The sequence below is a fragment of the Sycon ciliatum genome, chromosome 7 (assembly GCF_964019385.1).
Source record: "Sycon ciliatum chromosome 7, ocSycCili1.1, whole genome shotgun sequence".
In the NCBI taxonomy this organism is placed as follows: Eukaryota; Metazoa; Porifera; class Calcarea; order Leucosolenida; family Sycettidae; genus Sycon; species Sycon ciliatum.
In genome coordinates this window covers 9,518,888-9,546,767 of record NC_088649.1, presented here as the reverse complement: position 1 = coordinate 9,546,767, position 27,880 = coordinate 9,518,888, and the positions used below count along the sequence as shown (strand labels likewise).

The window sequence follows — 27,880 nt, the reverse complement described above, 5'->3', positions numbered from 1 at the left end:
AGAGCAGTTTCGACTTCAATTATTTTTTGTCAGTCAATGAGACTTTTTGGTCGAAGTCAATAATGAAGGGTTCAGGGAGAAAGGTTGTTGCAGAGCGACTAGACCTGTCCTTACCCGATCTACGAGCTGCATTTCTTGACTGTTTCGGGAGAACATTGTCATATAGTCAGGGCTTTGAACTAGCCACGCTAATCATGAATTCCTGTTGAAGAGCATGCAGCTTGGTTTCAAGCTTCGGGCGCAGTGTATGGATGCACGTCGAGCGGCAGAATTTTTCTATCTCTACTGTCAAGAGGAAGGGGAACTGAAAACTGGGTCTGGAGAAGTTCACTCGAGGAGCAGCACATACGTACATCAGTGCCTTTCCAAGGCCAGTGACCCCAAGTAAAATTGATACTGAATTGTGTCAGCACCTGATGGTGGTATGACCTATTCCTAAATTAGCCTACTTTGCCTGTTAGTGAACAGTGGAGCATAGCAGAACATTATCAATTCTGTCACAAGCCGTGGCAAGATATGGGATCGTACCGTTGCGCTGAAGGTGTGCGAGCTGGGCTGCAAGGCGGTTGCTGCAGTAGATCGCTATGCGGCCCAAGTGAATGCATGATTCACTGTCTGGATACCATGTTATTGGATATGAATGCGCTGTTAGACAATGTCATATTATTCTGACAGATATGCAGTAGGAAGCATCCAGCAATGATGAGAATATGTGTGAGCAATGTTTCGTGAGCATTGCTACCAAGTCTAGCCTCACTGTCAGCTTTGATAAAACAAAGTGCACGGTCGTCAATTCGGATCCACTTTTTTTTCCGAGTACTTGGTGTTTTCAGATGCCGACATCTAAATTGTGAAAGAACTCACTTACCTAGGTAGCTGTATTGCTGGCCACAGTCTGTTGTCGGTTGAGGTGTCTTCATGTCTTGCCAAGGCTTCTCTGGTATTTGGTGCCTTGCATTCTTCTATGTTTGGGAACAGCAACATATCCATTCAAACCGAACACACGTTTGTTTTGCAGTTCTGTCAACGTTGCTACAGTCATGGCCAGTCAAGGCAACTGGTACCCTTCGACTATCAGCATTCCACAACCGCTATGTTAGCTTCATCTCAGACGTTAGCAAGTCGGAGCAACGGTATGAGCATCTCTCCACCATTGCCATCTTGGGTGAGTGGTTGCGCACCCAGTCGTGTTTGCCTGTGTCAAAATCAAGGACTGGAACTTGGTAACTGCATACTGGTACTCAACTGTTCCTATCATGGCAATTTGTTTTGTTGTGTGGATGTGAGGGAAGCAGAGGGGGTTGTTGTGTGGGTGTGAGGGAGGCGGGGGGGGGGGGGGGGGGGGGGTAGGTAGGTAGGTACCGTAAAGTACCGCGCGAGCGCCCCACCAACTCGTCCTTTCGTGGTCGTGCTGTAGAGGTGGTCTGTAGGTCATGCAACACATACCTTGTACACACATTGCACACTTTGAAGTCAATTCGCACGCAGTCTACCTTGGAACTCCACACAAGGACATGCTGACCTTTAACACTACATTTCTCCCACCGTACTAACTTCAGTTGCACTCTGCGATACGATTTTCTTTTCTTTGGTTATAAATAAATATAAAATCAAGGCGGGCCGCTCTCGCAGTACTTTACAATACTAGTACAACAGGTACTACTGGTAGACATTAAAAGTCATGTTGAATATTAGATCATTGTATTCGACCAGTATAGCTGGTCATGCACTACTAGTATCTCGATAGTATGCTGATATGACATGAAATCGCATTTCTATACTCGCAGTTCGATATTGATATTGATATGATTGTGTGTGTGTGTGTGTGTGTGTGTGTGTGTGTGTGTGTGTGCGTGTGCGTGTGGTGTGTGTGTGTGCCTGTGTGTTGTTTGTGTTGGTGTGCGTTGACAGGTACTGGCAGACACTGACTGCGTACCCCATTAGCCGGTGGCTGTATGGCTGTGGTTGGAATGCATCCGCAGAGGCTTACCCAGGTAGGAACAGACACGTGCAATGTCACGGTGGTCCTTTTTCTTTCTGCAGGCAAACTGGGATGGTGTAATACGATGACTGAACAACAGATTGCACTAGGTTCAAGTCCTGCTTGCAAGCGGAATTATTTTTCTGGCCATAGTGCGAGCCACAGTCAACCCTGTAACTTCGACCGTACGGATATATTTATTAGTCAGCTACTCGTGACCTGGCATGAGGGTCGCATGGATACAGCTAATTTGATTATCCGCCATTGACAACTTGAGTGGGTCTGGTTAACCCAAACTTACTGCTGTAAGAACTTCAACCGCACATTGACCCCGGAAGGTAGTGGAATTTCTGCTCGCGCTGTAAAGTCCCTCTGGCCAACTCTTACTTGTGCTGTGACTTCTATTTCATTTCCTACAGGATGACGTTGAAACAAAAGTTGAACTGCTGCGCAAGTATTTTGTTGATGGTCCTGGAAAAGACAGTGGAATTACATCAATGTACTTACATTTTGACATTACCAGGTAGGTGTCAGCACAGCCCGTGGTGTGTGTGTGTGTGTGTGTGTGTTTGTCTGTCTGTCTGTCTGTCTGTCTATCTGTCTGTCTGTCTGTGTGTCTGTCTGTGTCTGAGTGCATGTCTGTGCATCTGTGTGTGTGTCTCTGTCTGTGTCCGTGTCCCATACAGCACAGTGGTATATGTAGTTTCCAATCACGAGATCGCGGGTTTTAAGAATGAAATGACACTTTACAGTGAAGCGTTCCATGCTACAAGTCCCTGTCGATGTGTGGTAGTAGGGTGCACTCTCCCCTTTTCGGCAGAGATGCACAAATTTGATGGAAATAAAAGATTAACGGAGCGTTACAGCTTTCTTAGACCACCACCTTTTGACGCAGAGGCCAGAAGATTGCTAGTACACACAGTGACATTAGTGGCAAAGGTATGTGTCGTGGTGGGTCTGCAGGTATGGGTGTGCTGGCCCAGCAGTCTATTGGGATTGTGTTTCCACTTCTATTTTTTCCGTCTGATTCTTCTACCAGGTACCGCAAAATGACATCACTAAGGGACTATTACCACGTGTTTGGAGACTCGGTATGTTGTTTGACATCTACTCAGCCTTGTTGCTGTGCTCTATCTGTGCCAGTGCATTTCTTTGTGACTGCACAACGTCAGTATTGTGAAGTGATAGAAGTTACAACAGTGCGGCTCAATGAAGTCTGATTGTGTGAGTCAAAGCTGTGCCCTGCACCATTTAGCAGCCCAGTGTTCGCAGGTCTAGGGCTGTACAGCGCTCAGAGTGGCATTCGCTAACTTGATCGGATTTCGTTGAGCAGCACTGTAGAACGAGAACATCCCTGTAGATGAAAGGCGTGTACTCCGTCTCCCTCCATGAGTAGTTGTCCTATGTAATGCATACCAAGTTTTGGCAGTGCCTCTTTTCCCTGACCACTGACCACTGAGTCTAAGCTCTCTCTCTCTCACTCTCTCTCTCTCTCTCTCTCTCTCTCTCTCTCTCTCTCTCTCTCTCTCTCTCTCTCTCTCTCTCTCTCTCTCTCTCTCTCTCTCTCTCTCTCTCTCTCTCTCTCTCTCTCTCTCTCTCTCTCTCTCTCTCTCTCTCTCTCTCTCTCTCTCTCTCTCTCTCTCTCTCTCTCTCTCATATTATATTATATTGTGAGTATTCTTGTATTGGTCTTGTGCTTTTGTACTTGTAGCATCTACATGAGAAATTGCTTGGCCTGACGTACAAAATATCGGCTGATGCCTTCTTCCAAGGTAATGACATGTATGCTGGCACTTGTTAACTGGCTATCATCATTGCTGCCCTGTGCATGTACGTGTATGATAACGCAGAGCCACGTTCATTGCATAGCCACATTCAGTGCATAGCCACGTTCAGTGCATAGCCACGTTCAGTGCATAGCCACGTTCAGTGCATAGCCACGTTCATTGCATAGCCGCGTTCACCGCATAGCGACGTGCTCATACTCATAGTGCCAGAGCCATGCAGAGCCACTCAGAGCCATGCAGCAACTGTTTTATCTGAGGTCAGATTTCCCTTTTCACCACTCACTGCAGGACCATATCAACCTGCATTATACAGGATTGCAGAGTTTTGCCCTCCCTCTGACCAGATCGCTTTCATTGGATTATTCTGCTGGAAAGATTCCGATTCTTGCCACATAATTAGTTTCCACGGCAAGTTGCAACGGGAGTACACAATTCTCTTCTTATACTGTCTGTTTGTACCTCGGTGTGTGTGTCTGTCTGTCTGTGTGTGTCTGTGTGTGTGTGTCTGTGTGTTTGTGTTTGTGTGTGTCTGTGTCTGTGTGTGTGTGCATGCGCATGTGTGTGTCTGTGTCTATTTGTGTGTCTGCACAGTAAACACCCCTGCCACTGAACGTCTGTACACATTAATCTGTGACTGGTGCGATGTCAACAAGGACTCTATTGTCTTGGGTAAGCTGCTATGGACCTTACCTGACCATGCACTGAAATTTCACAATTTCCCCACTGCACTGAACAAGTCCACAATGACCTTGTAATCGATTTCACAGACACTGCTGTTACCATATGCTGTCATAGGATCTCATGTGTATTTGCTCCCGTGCACATGGTATTGTGCTCTCGATGTCTGTCCACCTGGTCCACTGGGCAAGCTCCACAGCTGTAGCTCATAATAAAGACATAATTATATTATATCCCGCAGAAGTCTCCCCTATCCTGGATATGTTCAAGTCTTCCATCCTGGCTATGTGTATGGGCTTTTTCTAGACTTCTGCGGTCTGCAGGGCTTTTCAACATGGGGGGGGAGTAGTGTGTTTGTTGTCTATGTTCACGCTGACGTGTGGATGCATTTATTGCCATCTTGTGCTGCACGTGTGGACCCGGTGCACCTCGTGTGTTTGCATTTGTGTGTGCATGTGTGTGTGTGTGTGTGTGTGTGTGTGTGTACGTGTGTGTGTGCGTGTGTGTACGTGTGTGTACATGATGTTGATGTGCATGCTGGCAGGCATCACCAATGCTGAGTTTATCTGTGGCAAAGCAGAATTTTTCATGGACGGGCTGATGAAACGATACGGCCGCAACCCCAACCTGGTCGCCGTTGTTGATCCACCACGAGCTGGCTTGCGTAAGTGTTTCATTTGAAAGTGTCACATTTCAATTGCATTGTACTCTTTAACTTCATCTACGGACACTCCTTCGATTTAGGCTATAAAGGTCTGTGGAGAATCCGTAAATACTAATACAATCTATAAGTGTGAACACGAGCAGTATCGTAGATAGATTACTGCACTCTTGGTATGGTAGGAAGACTGCAGTATTGAAGTTCAACTGACGGAATGACAGTTTGCACTGCAAGCAAGTGCAGGACAAACAATCAAAAAGCAACTGTTGCACGCTAGTCATTACAGGCACGGGGCACTTGTTGACTCGTCGCAACTTGCACTCAATTGACACCCTTAGCAAAAAAAACTTTATGTTGTAACGGTATTACCGTAAGGGGGAAAATACCGTGATTTGGGTTCGACCTTTAGCAAGATGCACGCTATTTTTAGTACGCTGTTGCCACGAGAATAGCTTTTATTTCGTGCAGTACAACCATTTATGTCACCATATACGCGGTACATGGTGAAATGCGTACGGACTATGCAATATTTGGCCAAAACACGTACCGTTGGTCACAACGATAAATCAGCCCCCCTAACCTTTTTAACTGCAGCTTCAACGCTATTTGGATGATCAAGGTACGAGTACCGTAAGAAAAAATAGCGTTACCGTTGTTTGCTAAGGCAGTAAGGGTGTCTAATACTAGTGGTGCACAGTAACAGTATCAATAGTGTCAGTAGTCTGCACTTACGCACTTTCCAGGCATGCAATGATCGTGCGTAGACTCATACCACTAGCGATCTCTTATCGAGCACAATCGCTAACGATAACCCTAGCTGACGGACAAGTGCTCGAGTACTCAATACGATTCTTTGACATACCGGGCAGATCCTAATTTGTTTGTCTGTGTGTGCACATGTGTGTGTACGTGTGTGCGTGTGTGTGTACGTGCATGTGTGTGTACATGTGTGTGTATACGTGTGCACGTATGTTTGTGTTCACATGCACACAACCAGACGTATCTAGATCCGGATGTGTGCCAGCTCATTCGCAAGACCTCTGCCCTGAACCGTCTTGTCTTCGTCGCCTGCAACCTCAAGCAATTTAAGGACAACTTGTATTGTAGTAAGTTCTTGCTCATGCTGATGTTGACAATGATATTGATATTGGCAAGAGTACACACTCCCCCACCCCAAGAGTGTGCAACTGCCTGCACAACCTCTATACAGTACTGCCACAGCAGAACTTCACATCGCATATTATAAACATGGTTCAAAAGGTTACGCTGGCAAACAGTGCAAAGTGACCACAAGAGAGTTGAACCCAAAGCTGTATCTGTCATACACGGGGCGCAAAGCATGTGTACGGGTTCATCACGTGATGTAAAGTTCTGCCCTTGCAGACCCCATAGCTGGAGTTGCACACTCTTGCTGTCTTGAGGTTTATGTACTCTTGATATTGGTGTGGAGTGTTCGCACAGTAAACGCAGTGGTGGTTTGTAGTGCATTTTGCATTTTGAACTTTTCGACACCTGAACATACATGAAGAGTCTTATAAGCCATATGCACGTAGCGTTGTACAGATGCACCAAATCCCGTACAATCTCGTAGATCCCGTAGACCCGGTTGGGTGTTGAATTTGCAGGACCCTATTGTGTTTACTGCTATTTCCACTAAGAAATGAGCCCTGAAGGCATTTCATAAGAAAAATTCTGACAAAGATCTAGCTAGTCATTACTTCTAACCAAAGTGAAGAAGCTGGAAAAGCGATTGTTTGCCATTCATTATGAGGCTAAAATTGGTCAAATGTGCATGCATAGCACACAATGAACACTCAACCGGGTCTGTACACACCTACGGTCCCAGTACAGAAGTCTGTACATCTGTGCAACGTGCATAAGGTCCATTAGCGGAGGCCTGCATGACTTGTACAGTATGGGGCACTATAGGCCGATCACCCTCACTGCTCGGGTGGCGTGACTGTCTTCAGCGGTCCATAGTTCTGAAAGTATCCTTGCGGTGCTGCATGCTTACTCAGTGACTGTACTCGCTTTGCACAATGCAAGCATCTTCTGATGTGTGATGGAAGTCAAGTTAAGTTAGACTTAGTCAGCACTTTGCTTCCAGCAAATGCCTAGGCCGAAAATAGCCGAAAATAAATAAATATGCAGTCAAGTGGTTTGCTTCACTGTCCGAAGAGTGCTCAATACTAGGGCTGAAACGATCCTGGATTTTCACGTATCGATTAGTCTTTAGCTTAACGATCGAGTAATCGATTATAATCGTTAGCAATTCTGTGCAAACATTACTATGTTTCCACAAACTATGGCTTCATAATACCAACAAATCTGCATTAGTGAAAGGGTAGCTCCGAAACATGGCAGTTTCGAAGTCAATTTAACCTCAGAACATGAACCATACCCCTGCCCCTGGCAACTGCATACTCCCAGCGGAAACTGATTCAAACTTCACGAAACGAGGGTTTACAGTACTTTCTGGACACAAATTTAAAAAAAAGCAAAATAATCGTAATCGGTAATCTAAACGATTGCTCGATCGTTAGAGTTATCAAACGAGTACTCGATTATTTGGTATAATCGTTTCAGCCCTACTCAATACCCATGTAGGGCAAAGCCTTGTACACAAACTTGCCTGATGATCGTAGTAATACGTGAAACTCAGAGCTGTAACAAAGCTTCCAATCTCTCTCTTGTAAATAAATATTAATATGCTGCGAATATCCGAATATTTGTTGACTTTACAGTGCAGTGTATAATGCGTTGCTTGTTCTGTTTGTCCATGTACACAGCCTATGCAAACATCCCAACAGGGCAATCAATACAATGGGCTTCAGGCCACTCAAGGCAGTCACTGTGGACATGTTTCCGCACACACCGCACTGTAAGGTCGCCATGCTCCTGGAGAGGGTACCATCTCCCAGGTAAGCTGGAGTTGCACTGGCCATGACTGCCACCCATGGCTGTCACCCATGACTGTCAATGCGGTTTTAATTAATTATTAGTGATGTCATCATCATCGATTCATTAACCCATTCGGGTTGCTGTGGCAACAATGCCGCGCCATTCCGTCCTTGTCTAGTGATATGACACTAACATGTACTTTGAAGTGTCATGTTTGCCGTTTGAGTATATCTTAGCACGATCATGCGACAGATGCAGTGATCTTCAAACCTTCAAATTTGAATTTTCTATTCAAGTAATGTTGGGAGCACTTTTTAGATTGAATAAATTCGAATAATTGAATACTGTATTTCCTCTATTATAAGTCGCAACCCATTTTCAGGTCTGAGCCAAATTATTTCGATACATTCACATAAGTAGAAAGTCACACTAAATTGTAAGTCTTCTTTGCCCTTGAAGTTCAGTGTAAAAAGGTGCGACTTACATTCGGGAAATACGGTATTTGAATGTTTGTTACATTCCTAATACGGGTAGATGTCTTCACCTTTCAACGTACATGTAGGTGTTCATTTGTTTCTAGTACTTCAAAGTAGGCTAGTAGAAGTCAGAAAGCGATAGAGCTGTGGGATTTTAGTGTACGGGTAGCCAAAAGCTGAACTGTTTCAACAAAATGGCAAAGACATAGGATATACAGACTGCGAATCAAGGACCTGCCGAAGTCGGTAGATCTGCATTCTTGCACTTCCGTCCACCGCAGACAACTTTCCTTCAGCTATGCTTGGCCTCAGTGTAGAGGCTATTTGCCTACACCATCAGCTGAACCGTTTTGTGTGCAGTGTGAAAGCTGCAGCACTGGCTCATCTGATTCATGCTGTATACGTAGCGCGAATCCGCAGGCTGTCCACCATGGTCTCTTTTGCAATTTTGCATAACCCCTATTCCCTTGCCACGCTGCTCTTCTTGCTATGTAAGAACCAGTGGACAGTAGTCAGTTCTGCAGTTTGCAAGCCCAGTGGAATCAATCCGCTTCGTCAAGCCCTGGCCGGACCCACTTGCTGGCCACCAACACGTGTGTGCTGCTGAGGAGGTCGTGTGTACTAGTACCCTCCATATCATACAGGAAAGACTATGGTATGGGCCAGATCAATCAAAAACTGCCTCCACTAGTCACTATGTTGTTCACTGCAACTGTCACATTTCTATACCCGTATACTTGCTTCAGACTCGCCGACTTCAAGTCTGTGGGGGAGCCAACGGCAGCCGACACAACACAACAGCCAAACCAAGCTGCAGCTCAGGCAGAGTAAGGCAACCGCGCTTCTGTGCACCATTGGAGCAGCTCTGACTGGACGATTGTTGCACTGCTTGAGCATGCTGCAGAGGTAGTGCTGTTGAGCAGCTGACCGTCAAGGTCATGACTCATGTGCTAAACAAGATGGTGTCTCAGCAGCCATTCTAAAATGTGCATTCAATGGTGGTCAGGATTACGTCCTAAGGCAGCCCCGGAGCTGCTCCTGTTCTCCCCTTTGCGCGTACTGTGAATCCCCTTGGAGCGTACCGGCTCTGATGTGACAAAACTGAATTATTTTGTCACACAACCCACATCACATTGTGGATCGTACAGCTCTCTGATATTTATTGTGCTTTTTTCATTGGCCTGAATTTAAATCCAACCCAAGTGTTATCAATCACAATCAAGGAGTAGTAAGCTTCTTCTTTTTTAGCACATCCTGATCCACAAAACACCCTGGTGGCCGGAGAAACCCCCAATCTAATCCATGCTACTATGGCTTTTACCATGAAGAGCAGGTTGTGATCTGGAGGTGGTTGATGACTCGATCCAGATCCAAATCTCAGATCCGTCAGATCCTTCAGAATCAAACGATCACGGCCTTAATGCTTGGACTTGGTATCAAGGGCAAAATATTACAACTAAAATTGTGGTTGCAATGAATACAAACTTAACCAGCAAATGCATTTTACTGAAAAGATATAGGCCAATTACCATTAAATTATTATTTTGTCACCATTGTTCAGCAAAGTCTAGTGCAATATGGTGAAGTAATCAAACCCACTTCCCTAAGACTACCACGACCACGACCCAGCTGAATATGCCAGGGGAACGGACTATGAATTTACTTTGAAATGCTAACAATGCTGTTACTGTGATGGGTCCAAGAAATCAACTCGAAGCATTGCAACAGCGCAAACTCCCTAATACTTCGTAAACTCTGTCCAATTTTAACTTACAAGCTCATTTTTATGCAGAGGAGCATGAGCATGTGACCGGTACATCTCAAGAGTCAAGAAAGACACTGCTGTTGCCACTGGTGTGTATCAAGCCATAGGATTCTCTACTATCAACTTGTATCGAATGAAAACCGAGTCGATTGACTCGCCAGGAACGTTTCCTACACCCTAATTCATACAAGACCGAATAGCGGTTCCTCACATTGGGAAGACCGAAATCCTTCAAAACACACCTGTGAGAAGGTCCTGACCATGTTCGGCTATGCTATCTAGTATCTAGCCAGACTTCTTCATTCCTTTTTATCTAGTATCTAGCCAGACTTCTTCATTCCTTTTTGGCGCGCTTGCACTCGATCCGCTATCATCTGCCGATGGTGGTCACGCGAGCGCTTGGCGTGTCGTCTTGCACGATCTTCCAGCTGCCGTCCCTGAAGGTTTCGGTGCGCTTGGCTGACGTACACAGCACACTCGAGTCCTTCCGTCCAGCTGCAGCATGTAGACAAGGTGTCAGGAAAAATGCCGCAATAAAAAATATCTGTACAGATGTCTCACAATTGCATGGTCGGAAGCTTATGATCAACTACTAGTACGCTAACCACTGACTCTATACTGATGCACCACCACTAGACTGTAAGCACAGTCAAACTCACTGCAGCAATAGAAACAATAGACAAATTATGTTGCCCTGTTCCCTTGCAGATGTCCAGCATCGCCAACCTTTGAAGTAGCTTTGCATTCCAATAAGGAAATACCAGCAAGCCCATACAGTCGATCTACCCTTATAACGATATTACCCTTATAACGATATTTTTTGCCAAACCAAATCAATCCATTGACTCGTGTATACATTGTCTTACCTCTATAACGATATTGCTATAACGATATTACCCCTATAACGATATAAAACGGGCTGACCAATCGACATTTTCCATTTTATAACAATATCTAGCAGGGAGACCACTATCCACGTAGGGCAAGCTTTGCAAACTTCACTTGATAAGTCGCTGGGACATGACGAAATGCAATGGGGGCACCAGTGGGCACCTTACTGTGTACATAATGTGCATGTACGTCAGTTTATATGCTATGAAGAGTGTAAAAATTTGAACGAAATCCATGCATTATGACGTATGTGTATGAAATGAACCAGTTACCCCTATAACAATATTACCGTTATAAAAATATTTCTTGGTCTGACGGAAATATCGTTATAAGGGTAGGTCGACTGTATTAGCACACGTCCGCTGACATTCACTACGCGGCTGGAGGTGCAAGTACCAAGAGGCAGGACTGCAGCAAGCGAAATCAACACCGTGGATAAGCTACCATGCACCAGTGCTGGAAACACTGCGGTCCGTCCGACTGCACTTGGGAGGGGGGCACAATGCTGATCGGTTGCTGCAGGTCAGACTTGACTAGCTGCGGCTGTTACTAGTACATACCCTGCAGAATTACAATAACAATTAGTTGCATGGCACTCAATTGGTGGCAGATTTCCTCGGCGTACGCATGCACGCGCCAAGCACTTACATGTTATAATCCTTGACGTTGGCAGCTTCCAGCACAAATGGTCGTTCGCGGTGATGACTTGAAACGCATAACATTGGCCGTAACCTGCTGGTTAGCCGTACACACCGCACACCGAATCCACAACATGATGACACAATCATGTCGTAATTATGATGAAGACTTGGAAGCACAAAGGGGAAAGGAGATGGAAGACCGAACTTGCACCATGACTTCATCTTCGTTACATTCATGTCATAGGGCAAAGGGCACAACTATGCGCCACTCCCTATTTGTGCTACTCACTTTCCAGTCTTGGTGGACCACTGGCGTGTATCCGCGTTACGTCAGCCAAGCGGAGGTTATGAACAGTAGAACCTGCACGCGTGCGTACACGCACACACACAAACACACACGTGCGCATGTACACACACATGTACACACTCATACACATGCACACACAAGCACACACACACAGTCTGGTGGTGAAACGAATATCAAAACCCAGTAGCCGAAGCTTCTTTGGCTTAACGAGCAAACGAATATTCCTTTGGCAACACAGGTGACATCACAAGTCATGCTCTCCTCTCTGTCATTTGATTGGATATTGCCACTAGTATTATTACACTTTATTAGGCATGACAAACGGTAGTGCCACATAAAACGTACTGCCACATAAGGCTACTTCAAAGTTCATACATGTTATGTGCAACATTGGCAGTCCAGTATGCGCATACATCTGCGCATGCAGTACGAAATCACAGGGCAGGCTATACGCACTGCACTCTACTGTGTTCGGCGTGCATGCATGTACATGCAGTGCATTCGAAGTGACGTTACGAATACTCGAACGTGACAAACCGAACGAATATTCGAATACTCGTTTCACCACTATGTTAAAGTCAAACACACACACACACACACACACACACACACACACACACACACACACACACACCTCAGACCTCAGACATGCCCATCGCGGAAGCGATGATAGCGAACAGCTATGTTAGACATAGCAACTTGTGCTGGGATTACACCATTCAACAGCTTGCAAGGCTGATGAATTGACCGCCACTATTTTTAGCCTGGTATCCACCACACAGCTGTTTGAAGTGACTTTTTCTGGCCAGTGAATCCCTATTTTTCATTTTTCCATTTTTTTTCACACACACACACACACCTCAGACCTCACACATGCCCATCGCGGAAGCGATGATAGCGAACAGCTATGTTAGACATTGCAACTTATTGGTAGATTGACAGCATGAAACAAGGTGGAGGACACTGTGTTCCGAAACAGTGACCTTACTACAACCGCAGTGACCGGGGCTCTGCCAACCGCGGAAGGTTGTAGTAAGGTCACTGTTTCCGAACACAGTGTCCTCCACCTTGTTTCATGCTGTCAATCTACCAATATGCGTGAGCTATAACAAGGTTTATCTAATACTAGTTTTGAACTAGTATTGGGTTATATAATAACATAGCAACTTGTGCTGGGATTACACCATTCAACAGCTTGCAAGGCTGATGAATTGACCGCCACTAATTTTTAGCCTGGTATCCACCACACAGCTGATTGAAGTGGCTTTTCCTGGCCAGTGAATCCCTATTTTTCATTTTTTTCCTTTTTTTATATTTTTTACACACACACGCCACACCACATACTCCGGCATACACTGGCTGTTGGTAACCACCCAGGAGAATAAAAGAAGAGCTAGGAGAATGAGAAAGGGAAGAAAGACGTGTGCGACCATAATCGTCGGGAATTGAATCCGCAACCTCTCGATTGGAAATCGACTGCACATACCACTGCATCATATGGGACACACACTCACCTCAGACCTCAGACATGCCCATCGCGGAAGCGATGATAGCGAACAGCTATGTTTTAGACATAGCAACTTGTGCTGGGATTACACCATTCAACAGCTTGCAAGGCTGATGAATTGACCGCCACTATTTTTAGCCTGGTATCCACCACACAGCTGTTTGAAGTGACTTTTCTGGCCAGCGAATCCCTATTTTTCATTTTTCCATTTTTTTTTTTTTTTTTTTTTTTTTTTCCTACACACACACCACACCACATACTCCGGCATACACTGGCTGTTGGTAACCACCCAGGAGAATGAAAGACTCACACACACACACACACACACACACACACACACACTTGTTGCTCACTGCCAAAACTGGTCACGTGGGTCTCCCCGGGAGAGGGGAGAGAGACTCAAAAGGAATCTTGGAAAAATGACTCAATCGGATATCGAACCGCCCAACGGCCTACACCCCCTGAAATCCCCAAAACTCTGAGTGGACTTGAAAATGATCCCACTTATGGGCTCACCACACCTCAGTAAGTGGGTGAGGACAAGGTGCAGAAAAAGGATTGACGGCATCAGGGTATCCGTCCCGGGATCCAACTGCAGTTACCCTTGCCCCCAGTGAAGGTAATACTTGCTACTAGTGTGCGTGGATCTGACATAAGCTTCACTAGCACCTTTGATTACACAAGAGTTAATCTAACCAGAAGCAGCCCATGGTTAACAGGTATGTATCACGCTCCTCGGCTTTCGCCTTGTTGAGCACTCTCAGTAGGCTGCTCTAGTGCTGCTGCATCGCGCAATGCCCGCTACTTTTTGTAGTTTGAGCACTCTGGCGCTAGAGCGACGAGCTATCCTAATGTCTGTGGTGCCTCCTTTGCACCATGGCTGGTAGCTCGGCCTATTTAGCTCGTAGCTGTACTGATGAGGCCTTTATGGCCAAAACAGCTTGCTGTCTACAGTATTGGGTATCACGCTCCTCGGCTTTCGCCTTGTTGAGCACTCTCAGTAGGCTGCTCTAGTGCTGCTGCATCGCGCAATGCCCGCTACTTTTTGTAGTTTGAGCACTCTGGCGCTAGAGCGACGAGCTATCCTAATGTCTGTGGTGCCTCCTTTGCACCATGGCTGGTAGCTCGGCCTATTTAGCTCGTAGCTGTACTGATGAGGCCTTTATGGCCGAAACAGCTTGCTGTCTACAGCATTGGGTATGTATACTTCAAATAGAAAGTATATGAACCCTGCAACCAACAAAGGTGGCAGGTACAACAATACACCTTCAAGCAGCCGAGCTCGTTGGCAACAGACCCAACACTATCTGGCATAAGTGTACCGACCAACCGAACTAGCTGGCACACACACACACACACACACACACACACACACACACACCTGCCCATCGCCGAAGCGATGCCGGATAGCGAACACGCTATGATTGACATAGCAACTTGTGCTGGGATTACACCATTCAACAGCTTGCAAGGCTGATGAATTGACCACCACTAATTTAGCCTGGTCTACACCATACGGCTGGTTGAAGTGGCTTTTCTGGCCAATGAATCGCTATTTTTCATTTTTCTTTAAATTTTAAATTTGCACACACATACCACACAAATATCATGAGATTCAAAACTGGAAAAAAATGTCAGAGAGTGCTCTACAGGGCGCATTACATACTCGTGCACCAATTGCAGCACCACTGTACTCCGCTACATGATTGGGACCAATACATGTGTACAGCATCATACCCCTGTATCCCAATTCCCGTGATTCATTGCCTGTGAACACTGATCTTTGGATCCATGGTCAGGAGAACGTGAGCCTGCTATTCAGGAAAGTCACCAGCATGCACGGCGGTGGTATGCAGCAACAGCAACAAAGAGCGGAGAGCAGCACTTTCTAGCAGCAGCAGCAGCCACTAAGCAGTGTATGGCTACCAGCAGCAGTAGCAGCAGCAACAGCAGAAGCAGTACTCACCCCAGGCCCTCACTACACAGAGGCCGGATTCATATTACCAGCAGCATGCACAACGCCACATAGGCACATACCTGTTATGTTGCTTAGACGGGAGCGCGACTCCACTTCCTTCCAGATGAGCTCTCGGCCGTCACTGGAGAGCCAGAAGTGTCTCTGGTGGTTCCTCTCCAGATCCTTAGTGTACTATGTCATAACACAACCTGTGCAGATAGACACACAGACAACACATGTTCCATGCATGCGCGCACACACACATATACGCAAACACGCACACACATGCATGAACACACATACACAGACACATACGCATGCACAGCGGCGACAGCACACCGTCATAGTCGCGATCAAGTAAACCGGGGTGCAGTTGGAATGTCGTTGGTAAGTGACCAGGTCACTCATGGGACCTGGTATTTTCATGCAGAGAGCAGCATCATAAAGTAGCGCAAGAGCACCCCACCACCTCGTCCTTTCGTGCTCGTACTGTGGAGGTGGTGTCCTGTCTGGAGGTCATACAGCACACACCGTGTTCACACATTGTACATTGTGCATCCAATCCGTACTCAATTTTACCTTTGAACAGATGCGAGCTACACACAAGAGTGACCTTTGTACACTTAGGGGCCTATTATATGTGCAACTCCAGCCCGGGCTGGAGCGAGCGGGCCAGCCCGCCAAGGGTGTTTACATGTGCAAGGCCGGGCTGATCGCCAGCCCGCAGTGAGTTTATATGCGTTGAGCACACGCCAGCCCGTTGTGAGTATGCAGCAAACACACTACGACTATATATGTGTGCTGCCCCGGACTGAAACGCAGGGCTGCAAGCCATACTCAGGTTATCAACCTAAATTGGCTAAAAACTTTTTTTCTCACACAATGCATTCTTCTGCTGATTTCTTTTCGCGCTGTGGCACATGTTTGGTGTGTTGTATCACCTCGTTTCTTTTTCCTCTTTTTCACATTTTTTAGCTGTCCATATCAAAGTATTTTGCAAGTATTTCCTTTCCATTTTAATGTAAATCATACATGTCGACAAATAAACAGTGCTCACTGCACGTCCTTCTTGTTGCTGTACAAAAGCTTCAAAGATTTTCAAGACAATTTCGGGAATCCTCTTTATAACTTCCCTCAAAAGGTAAAAGTACCTATTTTGTAGTATGAACGCAGTGTCGACACCATAATAATACAACTCTGGCCCGGGCTGGTCTGTTTATATGTGCTTTTTCTGGCCCGCCTAGCCGGGATCCCGGGTACCTCGAGGCGGGATCCCGCCTCGCCGGGCCAGCCCGCTTGCCATGTAAACGCACCACAGGTTTTGTATGGATTTGTGTACAACCCCGAGATCCCGTTGCAGGCGGGCTGGCCCACCTGTTGACCAGCCCGGGCTGGAGCTGCACATATAATCACCCCCTTAGGCTCTCACACCGTACAAACTAAGTTTGGTCTGCCATACGATTTCCCTTTCCTAAGTAGCCTGGGCTGTAAAATCAAGGCTCTTTTTGCGAGACTGGGTGCTCGAAGGTAAACGGAGTATGGATTGACTGCACAGCATGTGTTGTGTATGCAGGGTGTGTGTTGCATGACGGCCTCCAGACAGGACCCTGCCTCCGAAACACGGCCACGAAAGGGTGGCGGTCGTGGGGTGTTCTCGTGGCACTTTACCGTACTAGGGTTTAGCTGGTGTTAGCGGCCATCGTGAGTTCCCTTCGGAAACGGACACGATAATTTACTCTCTTTTTTACGATACTTTTATCCTCACATAACATTATGCTCCTATGATTACTGACGGCTGGTACATGGTAGCATCCCTCCTGCTGTGCAGCTGGGGGATCGATCGGGCACAACACTGCAAGGGAATGCACGGCAATCGCTACTCACCGCTCTGCATGGGGCCCTTGTAGATGGTGTGGTACTTGAAGCAGAACGTGCACACCCACACCTCAAATTGGCCCGCCTTCTGCGCGCACTCCCCACCGTGAAATATGTCGCCGCACAGACGACAGCGATGACGCCGATTGGTCAGTGTAAACTCATCACCGCAGTATCCGCACGTCGGTGCCTCCTCATTTTTCACCCAGTACTTGTCAGGTCAGAATAATATGTCTAACAGCGCATTCATATCCAATAACATGGTATCCAGACAGTGAATCATGCATTCACTTGGGCCGCATAGCGATCTACTGCAGCAACCGCCTTGCAGCCCAGCTCGCACACCTTCAGCACAACGGTACGATCCCATATCTTGCCACGGCTTGTGACAGAATTGGTAGTGTTCTGCTCCACTGTTCACTAACAGGCAAAGTAGGCTAATTTAGGAATAGGTCATACCACCATCAGGTGCTGACACAATTCAGTATCAATTTTACTTGGGGTCACTGGCCTTGGAAAGGCACTGATGTACGTATGTGCTGCTCCTCGAGTGAACTTCTCCAGACCCAGTTTTCAGTTCCCCTTCCTCTTGACAGTAGAGATAGAAAAATTCTGCCGCTCGACTTGCATCCATACACTGCGCCCGAAGCTTGTGGCGCTTCTTACCCTTGCATGCAGAGCTCTTCAAAATGCAAGGCCACAGTCCAGAAGTCGTAAAAAAAAAACAAGAAACCAAGCTGCTCTTCAACAGGAATTCATGATAAGCGTGGCTAGTTCAAAGCCTTGAATGACAATGTTCTCACGATACAGTCAAGAAATGCAGCTCGTAGATCGGGTAAGGCCTAGTCGCTCTACAACAACCTTTCTCCATGAACCCTTCATTATTGACTTCGACCAAAAAGCTCCTTGACTTACAAAAATTGAAGTCGAAACTGCTCTGACACCAGTCTGTGCCACGGCCAAGTGTCTCATGGTCCCGAGCTACGCGGATCGGAGCACACGCGGAGCACATCCAAATATGGATGTTCGCCCTGTACGACAAAATGTCTTGGGCTGCGCTGAGTCATGAGCAATAATTATAGTTGGCTACACCAGTAGTAGTAGTAGGAACTGCATAAAGACTTGAAAGTAATGCCTGATTCACTGCACCCGCTGGATCGGGATGCAAGCTGTGGATGTGACGATCTTTGAGCGTGAATGCCGTTGTGTTCATCAATTTTTGCACGAAAGTTATCATTCTGTCCTTGTTTTGGAGCTGTCCGTCATGGCAGAGGTGAAGGAGAGCTGCAACACTGGTGCTGAGAATACCGGTACGCCCGACCAGAAACCCGTGACGACTGTGAAAGGCGCAGCAGCAGCAGCAGCAACAAGCGTCCACGCATTGAGCCAAGCGCCTGGTGCGGATGCAGCTCGGCACACCTCACCGGTTGCGGACTTGCCTCCCGTCCGCCGAGCCCTCATCGTGGCGTGTCTGTGGCTGACAGTGGCAGGCAGCAGTGTACAGGACGCGTTCGGACCGTTCTTTTTCGGCGCCGCTCTGGACAAGATTCCGCACTCGGGTGCCGGATATCACACCGCAATTGCTGCAGTATTCAGCGTCGGCCATGTTGCAACTTTCTTCGCTCTCCCACTCATCACTCGCGTACTACGGGACCTCGGCAGCAAACAGCTTGTAGTGATAGCGTCGTGTGCTAGAGGTGTGACCGTCATAATATTCGCTGTGACCAGTGATATTGCTAACTGGAAGGTATTTCTGGCTTACTGTTACGCAGTTCGGCTCCTCCAAGGGCTCGCGTTCCTGGCCATCACGATCCCTGTGATGGCGTACCTGACGCGAATGTACCCTGCAAATCTTGGCTTTGTGAACAGTTGCCTTGTCACCAGCCTATCCCTGGGACACGCTATTGGTACGCTACTGTCTGGAGTTCTGTACGACGTGGGTGGATTCAAGTTACCTTTCATCGTTACTGGTTCCATAGGCATATTTGCATCGGTCTGTGTTGGAGTGTTTGTTGTGGATATCGACCGGCTGGCAGTCGAACAGCAGCATGGGCAGCAACTGCAGGGTGAAAAGAGCGCCGAAACAGCCGAGAAGCACGTCGGTCTGTGGCCTGTGCTGCGTGAACCATGGGCTTTCTTCTTGCTGTTACTGGCCATCGCTGCTCTGGTCGCTGTGAGCTCCATGGAGGCAATTCTGGGACGTTACTTGACGTCACAGTTCGGCGTGAGAGCCACTACAGTGGGCGTGATTCTAGCATTTCTGTTCGTGCAGAGTACGGTGCTCGGACCAATCCTAGGAAAGCTGTTGGACGGCGGCCTGAGGCGCAACACGACACTGATTGTCGGTCTGGTGTTGCTCGGACAGGGATGTCTGCTAGTCGGCCCGGCTACATTCCTGCACCTGCCCACGTCACTGGCCCTGGTGTCCGTCTCCTTGTTGGTAATAGGCCTGGGAGGTGTGCTCACGATCATGACGGTGAATGTAGCTCTCGTGGAACATCTGCACCAGATCGGCATTGGAAACGCGGTGGAGACACGGGTGGCGGTGGCAAGCCTCGCGCGTGTCGCCCATTGCACTGGCTTCTTCCTGGGACCAGTGCTGATGAGCCCACTGGTGGCCGCGCTGGACTTCCAAGCGGCCTTCACTATCCTGGCGTTTGTGTACTGGGGTCTGGCGGGCCGTGTTCTGGCCGTAAGGGGCTTGAAGCACTATTGGAGAAGCTCAACGCCTGCGCCATCCTGTGGTAGCAGTTCTTGGGAAGACGAGTAAACCAGCATCATTGCCCAACGTCGCCATGGAATCGTGGTTACCATAGCACCGGACCTACATACTCTACTATCAAGCCCTGGTGCTGGAGGGTGCAGGGCGAATTTATATTCTCATTTTCCTAATTATCACCAGCCCTGTACAGTCCACTGTCCAGCCAGGCAGCTATGGATCAATTGGTATTGACTATTGTTCCACTGCATAGCACACACACAGTGTCTGCAGACTGTAGTCACTATACGTAGTCACCAGTGGTCACTGTGCTGCTATCTGGCCACCCTTCAAACTCTGCTAAATCGGCGAGTCACTGAAAAATCTGAAATTTCTGGACAGCTGTTGCCTTCCTCTGTGGCACACCTTTATTATGTGCATATTTACACCTGACCCTCGCGACGAATTGCTGAATCCACCACCTAGCTTGGTGTATCAGACATGGTGGTGGCCTGACACAAGCGAAACGTCCTACACTGCTTGTACATTTCTCCGCCCAATTCCGGATTGTATTTTATTGTATTGTGCTGTATTGTATTGATTTATTTGAATTCGATATCTCAACAGTACAGTGTACAACTTGGGAAGATCCGAATGGCAATATACATAAACATAAAATTGGCGGGGTTTGCAGCTCTTTATAAAAATGCTTTGTTTCACGGAAACGTATTTCATTGCGAAGAGCTGCGCTTCGGTCCTCTGAGCTGTGCTGATGAGCTCTAACAGAGTGAAACAGTAACTGTTGCTGTCCACAGACTTGAGTAAACATAAAATTGGGATATGAATGTACTGTTTTAGGTGCTAACAAGAGTACATAAACCTGGCTTATGTACTCCTGGCCAGTCTTACAGGTAATCATCGCGTAGCAGGTGGTAACGCGATGGTGTTGGCTTTGCTATTGTTTACTTTGTAGTAAAAAAGAGTACATGTACTGCTTTGAAGTACATGTACATGTATGTGCACTGTCCGCAGATTGTCGAGCACATGTTCTTGCATAATTGCAATACGTTAATACTTGTAGTGTCTCTCTCTCTCTCTCTCTCTCTCTCTCACACACACACACACACACACACACACACACACACACACACACACACACACACCGGCTCTCTCTCTCTCTCTCTGTCTGTCTGTCTGTTTCTCTCTCTCTCTCTCTCTCTCTCTCTCTCTCTCTATCTATCTATCTCTCTCTCTCTCTCTCTTTTATTTTATGAAAGTGCACATGCCTACATAGAATGGAAGAGAAATACAACAACATCGAGAGAACATAGGGGACTATAAAGGGCGTGTAGGTGCTATTGAGCTGTGCCGGTGAGGTGAAGTGCGCTCCCCCGACCAATGGTCTCGGGATCAAGGCGAACATCACGCACCATGGGGGAAAGGGAGAGAAGAAGACTCTCTCTCTCTCTCTCTCTCTCTCTCTCTCTCTCTCTCTCTCTCTCTCTCTCGCTCTCTCTCTCTCTCTCTCTCTCTCTCTCTCTCTCTCTCTCTCTCTCTCTCTCTCTCTCTTTCTGACCAATGCACTGGAAATCTCACATACTCAGGATACACTTTTGTGCCATTGTACGGCCACCTGTTGTGAGCTACAAGACATAACGCGTAACGTTTTGTCCTTTCTAAAAGGTTCCTATATTTATCCATAAAATCGTAATAATAATAATGCTTTTGGAGCTTTTAGAGTTTGCTAGTACATGTACATGCACTTAAAAAATCGTTTTGAGTGTTTCAAAACCTTCTACTCTTTCTCTGCATTAGGCATTGGCGGATAATGCTCGAAAAGGTGGCAGATTCTGCTCGAAAAGCAGTGAAATTGGCAGAACCATACAAACTTTAGGGCGGGCAATTCCTCGAACTCTGCTCCATTTCTTTATCCAGATTACATGTACCAAACATGCATGAAACTTACCAGAAAACGTACCGAATTCTGCCAATTTTTCTGCCGGCATAATCCGCCGGTGCCTACTCTGCATGCTTTAATCTCTTCTAACTAATACTTGTGTGTTGCTGCAATAATACTCGCAGCACACCAGTAGCACACCTGTATGTGGGAAGCGACAAGGCTGAAAATATCAAAGTATATTCCTCTGTGCTGCGCTGACGAGTCCACAAAGGACGAAACAGTTCTGTCCGCAGATTGAGAAAGCATAGTAATTATGTAGATCAACGACGTGAGAACTCGACGTGAAGCCGAGGACTTTTCAATTAAGTAGGGCCATCGATATGCTCTTGAGTCTTGTTCATTTACGCGCCACTTCAGACTGCCCAGGGCATGACATGAAGTTGGCTGGGTTTAGAACGGAGATCAGGACCATGGGAGTCGTCGTATTATAGCATATAATTATAAATAATAATAATTATGGATTTGACTACTCCCTTATCAGGACTTATCAGCGGACTATCACGTGACTCACCAGAAACTGAAAAGACTTAAGAAGTTAAGTACTGCGAGTTTGATCCTGTCCGCATGGACACGAGTAAAAGTGTTTATATTACTGCCAACACCGCGGAACTAAGTTACTTGAGCTTTGCCACCTGCCTACTTGACCTGACACTTGACCAGTCCGGTGTCAAGTCAAGGCGGTGGGATCCCGTAAAAGCGCGAGCTCCAGTGCGGGGACTGCCCCGGACTCATGGGGAGCAAACACCTACATAAACACCACATGTACATGTACAACCGCTTTCAGAAAGTTCCAGCAAAGAGTTAACCTACTCTGCTATATGGGCCGTCATTTACATCACTATGATATCACCCTCCTCTCTAAACTTAGTAAAGGGTACGTTCGCCCTGCAACTAAATACACCATTCCATTGTGGACTTCTAGATTTTTAAGTGCTGAGCACCTAGCTAGCCTTGATGTACTTCCAGCTAGAGTGTGTAGACCGATTTTAAAAGTCTAGTAACACAGCCTTTGATAAATTTGAAACTAAAGAAAATCTAAATAAGCCATGCCGTATTCAATCCCTTCACTTTAGACGCCAGTTTCTTTCACTGGTCACCCTCTTTACATGTAGATACATGTACATCCATTCGCACCCTAATTACCTCGCAATGATCCACATTACCGTTACTAAAAGCGAGTGCCGTCCGAACAAACTAGTCTTCCACAGTAATGACCGCACACTATCTTCTATGTTTCTGTTTCAGGCAGGCACTCTGTGGAACTGTCTGCCCCCTACTATGATGGGCCTCCATCATAAATATTGCTGAGTTTAAAAGAGAACTGCATAATAGTATGGCTAAGTTTCAATTTAACTGCAAAGGAATTCACTGTGACTGATATTTTTCTTGTTTTCCTCATTGATTTGCTCACTCCAAATTGTCCTATTCGTCGTGTTATTTCTCCTTCTCTGCTCACTTTGTATTCTCATATTCTCATCCTAGGCATTGGCGGATAATGCTCGTAAAGGTGGTAGATTCTGTTCGAAAAGCAGTGAAACTGAACCATACCGGTACAAACCGTATGGCGGGCAATTCACCTCGAATTCTGCTCCATTTCTTTATCCACATACCAAACATGCATGAAGCGTATCAGAAAAAGTACCGAATTCTGCCAATCGTTCTGCCAGGCGGCATTATCCGCAAAGGACTAATCCTAACCTTTTCGAGCATTATGCCATTGCATGTCGGAGTTTCCGGTGAGATATAACTATGTCTAGCCCTCGCGATTTACGCGATTTCATGCTCGAACACAGCATTTTTTTAAAGTTCAATATTCTAATGAAGCTGTACTTGATGCAGCTCATCCAAGGCCCTTCAGGCCTTTTTTCATGCTCGAACAAGAAGTGCCTTGGATATTTTCCTCTCACCGTCTTAGACTCTTGGCGATGGAGAAGCTTTTAGAGTCTTTGCGTGACGATGATCAGGCGGCTCGCCGCCTTGCCCACGTGCCGGCTGATGCGGTCGAAACCCCCTGAGCCGTGGATGCGGGCGTGTGATGACACCCCAAGATGGGCCGGGTGCTTTGAGTGTTTTGCGTCCACGCGAGTCACGCCCTGACTTTGGGTCGTGTGATGTTTCTGGCGAAGCCAGGACACGAGTGGCTGGTGGCTCCAGCCCGGCACCTTGTCGGCACCATAGTGCGTCCTTAAATGTGACGAGCACTAACGGCCTAAACGGCCTGAACGGTCTCACGACCTGCTTGGCCTAAGTGCCTACGAGTCCGGCGGACACTGTTGCCAGTGCCTCCGAGTGTGAGTCTGACTGTTCTCAGTCAAAGACCGGCATACTCCGACTCAGATGAGGGTGAGCACTACTCTAAGTCTCTAGACTAGTCTAGTTCTAGTCAGACTCAGAGCTCAGATGCTAGTGCCGACTCGGAGTCCTCACATCAGGACAGTGTTACTTGCCACCACCTCGGGCGTAGCACGCGGGCCAAACGGTCCCAATCACATCCACCTCACATGTCTGCTGTATTGCTGCTACATATACATTGTTGCCGCAGCGGCATCTTGATGTGATGGTCTGATGTTGTAACAGTGTACCCATTTGCTAGGCCAGCTTGGTGCGTTTCCGTGGAGTTTGCCGGGGCACCATATTTGTAACGGCGATTCTGTTTGCTGTTGCCGTGGCCGTGTTTGTCACATGATTGGTGCATTCCCGTTGAATATGCCCAGCCGGGCACCACGTTTGTCAGTTGTGCCTGTTTGAAGTTGCCAGGCCAGCTTGTATTGGTGCGTTCCCGTTGAGTTTGCCGGGGCACCATGTTTGAAACGGCGTTCCCGTCTGCTGTTGCCGGGGCCGTGTTTGTATTCGTGCATTCCCGTTGAAGTTGCCCAGCGGGGCACCACATTTGTCAGTTGTGCCGCTTTACAGTTGCCAGGCCAGCTTGCATTGGTGCGTTCCCGTTGAGTTTTCCGGGCACCATGTTTATAACGGCTTTCCCGTTCGCTGTTGCCGGGGCCGTGTTTGTATTGGTGCACTCACGCTGAAGTTGCCGAGCGGAGCACCACGTTTGTCAGTTGTGCCTGTTTGAAGCTACCAGGCCAGCTTGTATTAGTGCGCTCCCGTTGAGTTTACCGGGGCACCATATTTGTAACGGCGTTCCCGTTTGCTGATGCCGGGGCTGTGTTTGTTTTGGTGCATTCCCGCTGACGTTGCCCAGTGGAGCACCATGTTTGTCAATTGCGCCTGTTTGAAGTTGCCAGGCCAATCCTGTAACGCGCACCCGTGTGCAGTTGCCGGGTGACATGTTTGTCAATTGTGCTTGTAGCATACTGCCGTGATGTGCGATTAATAACAGGCCGCCGGAGCTGGTCAGGTTATTACCGGACCAACTTTTCAGCCACGAACACGTGTTTCCTGCTGTGGAGGGCAGGTGTACCCGTCATACCCTACACAAAGTATAACGGCCATGATACTACCGGACCACTCAAACGCTGCATCCGGCGGTCCTGAGTAAGGCGATAATAACTACGAGCCATGCATTGGTTTGTTTTGCCAATGGCTCTTTGTGGTACATGGCAATTTGCTATCATTCGTGACATTTCACAGAGTGACGAATGTGAGCAGACAAAACAAAAAGAAAAGAAATAATTTTACTAATGGCAAACCCCGGCCCCCACAATTATCAACCTCCGAGCGCTGAATAACTATCTGTAGTATCACCACTTCGCGCTGGAGTCATTGAAGACAGTGCCGGATCACCTGCAGCTAGGGGATGTGCTGATCGGGATAGACTTAAGAGATGCTTATTTCTCCAGTCCAGCGGCTCGATCGTCAGTTTCTCCAGTTTTCAGTGCGCGAGCTCCGGTGTGGGGAGCAAACCCTTTCTTATCAACAGATTTCCAGTTTAACTGTCTACCGTTTGGCTTGCGCAGTGGTCCCAGAGGCCAGAGTCTTCACCAAGACTAGCTCTGCACCCTGTGGTGAAGATGGTACGTTCGCTCGGCCTACACCTGGTGATTTACCTCGCCGACATATTTATCATGGCACGGACAACGTCCGACCTGTTTCTCCCTGTTGCTACCATTCTTCATCTGCTGATTGGTCTTGGGTTCGACATCAACTGGATGCAGTCGTATCTGATTCCCACCAGGCAGATACAATACCTGGGTATTCAGGTCAACTCCGTCACCATGGAGTTCTCATTGCCAGACTCGAAAGCATCCATGCTTCAACAACAATGTGCGCGTCTGCTGGCGTCTCACACCGTATGTCTTCGGGGTATTGCGTCAATTGTGGGCATGATGGTGTCCACCATGGTTGCCGTGGTTCCTGCATCACTTAACTATCGTCGCTTGCAGTGTTTGAAGACCACGTTCCTACGGCAGGGTCCCTTTTACACTTACCGGCTTACTCTCAGTCATGAGTGCCATGCCGAGATTCATTAGTGGATTCGGCATCTCCAGCTGTGGAGTGGGCGACCTGTACGCCTTTCCGAACCGGGCCTCGCCATCCAGTCCGATGCATCCCATGCAGGTCATTCGGGGTGGGGCCCGGTGCATATTGTGCCAATGTCACCACAGGCGGCTGATGGACATCTGCCGAGAAGCAGCTTCACATGAATGTCCCGGAAGCGCTCACAGCCCAGTATGCTGTCCAGTCGCTAGCGCCTTCTCTATACCAGGGCAGTATTCTCCTGCAGCTCGACTACCGTGTGGCTGTTCCCTGTTTGCCCCGCACTGGCAGCCGTTCATCACCGACATTAGACAGGATAGCTGCCACGCTGTGGGAGTGGTGTCAGTCTGCTCAGAGATATCACTTTGATTCCCAATATCTACCTGGTGCAGTGATTACAGTTGCCGATTATCACTCTCGCCATCACACGGATACCAGCGCCTGGATGCTCAACCGGTCAGTTTTCCAGGTTCACCAGATCATGTGACCGAGTGCCTGCGACTTGTTTGCATCTCGCACTAAATTTCGACTGCACATGTACGTCAGTTGGCGCCCATATGCACACAACCCGCATGCCTTCCGTCTCGACTGGTCCTGCCTGCAAGTCTATGCCTTCCCTCCAATCTATCTGATTGGCAAATGCCTGGCCAGGGTTGTTCTACAGGAAATCCCATCCATAGTCATGGTCACTCCGCTTTGGCCCGGCCAGGCTTGGTTTCCAGCTCTCTTGGCACTAGTGGTGGACATTCCGCGCGTGCTGTCAGCCTCTCCGGTCTTGTTTGCTGGACCAGATCACAAAGTTCACCCGTCAGTACAGTCAGCTCACTTCACCCAGGTCGCATGGAAACTCTCCGGGCTAGCAACAGCCGCAGCGGAGTTTCGGGCGACACTGCCACCCTACTCTTGGCGTCATGGCGTTCCCTCACCGACCGTGTGTATCAGTCGGCATGGAACACATGGTGTGATTGGTGTGCTACACGGCAAATTGATTCCCTGGGTGTTCTCTCCGAGGTCCTCGATTTTCTGACCTCCCAGTTCCGTCTGGCTCGACTGTATCATACGCTAGGGTTGTACCGGTCAGTCATGTCAATGACGCTTCCTCCCATCGATGGCGTTGTGGTTGGCCCGCATCCTCTGGTGTCTCATATGCTCCCCGGTGCATATCAATCCCGTCCTTCTCAGCCGTGCTATGGCAGCATGTGGCATGTACAGGCAGTCCTGGATTGGTTCCGGAACATGTCCTTCACACATGAGTCTCTCAAAGAACTGACTCTCAGGTTGACTATGCTGCTGGCTCTGACGGGCGCCCGGCGTTGCTCTGAGCTGCAGAAGCTCGATGTTCGTTTTATGGACATTAT

General features: G+C 47.7%; 2 protein-coding genes and 1 long non-coding RNA gene across 5 annotated transcripts; 2 read left to right on the top strand and 1 right to left on the bottom strand.

Annotated features, from left to right (window-relative positions):
* The first annotated feature begins 13 nt into the window (after positions 1–13).
* On the top strand, positions 14–9,830 carry LOC135820944 (tRNA (uracil-5-)-methyltransferase homolog B-like). Of its 2 annotated transcripts, XM_065334005.1 has the most exons (10): positions 14–1,165; positions 1,912–1,994; positions 2,401–2,504; positions 3,021–3,072; positions 3,693–3,753; positions 4,360–4,437; positions 4,991–5,110; positions 6,105–6,213; positions 7,897–8,028; positions 9,231–9,830. In XM_065334005.1, exons 2-8 carry the CDS (start codon positions 1,956–1,958, stop codon positions 6,194–6,196), a joined length of 546 nt encoding a protein of 181 aa, XP_065190077.1. In that variant the 5' UTR covers positions 14–1,165; positions 1,912–1,955; the 3' UTR covers positions 6,197–6,213; positions 7,897–8,028; positions 9,231–9,830. The 2 variants fall into 2 exon arrangements, with proteins under 2 accessions (XP_065190077.1, XP_065190078.1); XM_065334006.1 differs by lacking the exons at positions 1,912–1,994; positions 2,401–2,504; positions 3,021–3,072; positions 3,693–3,753 and having other exon boundaries at positions 15–1,165.
* A 77-nt stretch (positions 9,831–9,907) lies between these two features.
* LOC135820947 (uncharacterized) lies at positions 9,908–18,394 on the bottom strand. Of its 2 annotated transcripts, none has more exons than XR_010554222.1 (5): positions 17,437–18,394; positions 15,633–15,761; positions 12,071–12,142; positions 11,789–11,872; positions 9,908–10,744 (listed from the first exon to the last, which is right to left on the bottom strand). It is a non-coding gene; the product is annotated as an uncharacterized LOC135820947 (long non-coding RNA). The 2 variants fall into 2 exon arrangements; XR_010554221.1 differs by having other exon boundaries at positions 11,789–11,875; positions 17,437–18,390.
* Positions 18,395–18,691: 297 nt separating this feature from the next.
* Positions 18,692–20,197, top strand: LOC135821603 (MFS-type transporter SLC18B1-like). Its single transcript, XM_065334601.1, has one exon. It carries the CDS (start codon positions 18,692–18,694, stop codon positions 20,195–20,197), a length of 1,506 nt encoding a protein of 501 aa, XP_065190673.1.
* The last annotated feature ends 7,683 nt before the right edge of the window (positions 20,198–27,880 follow it).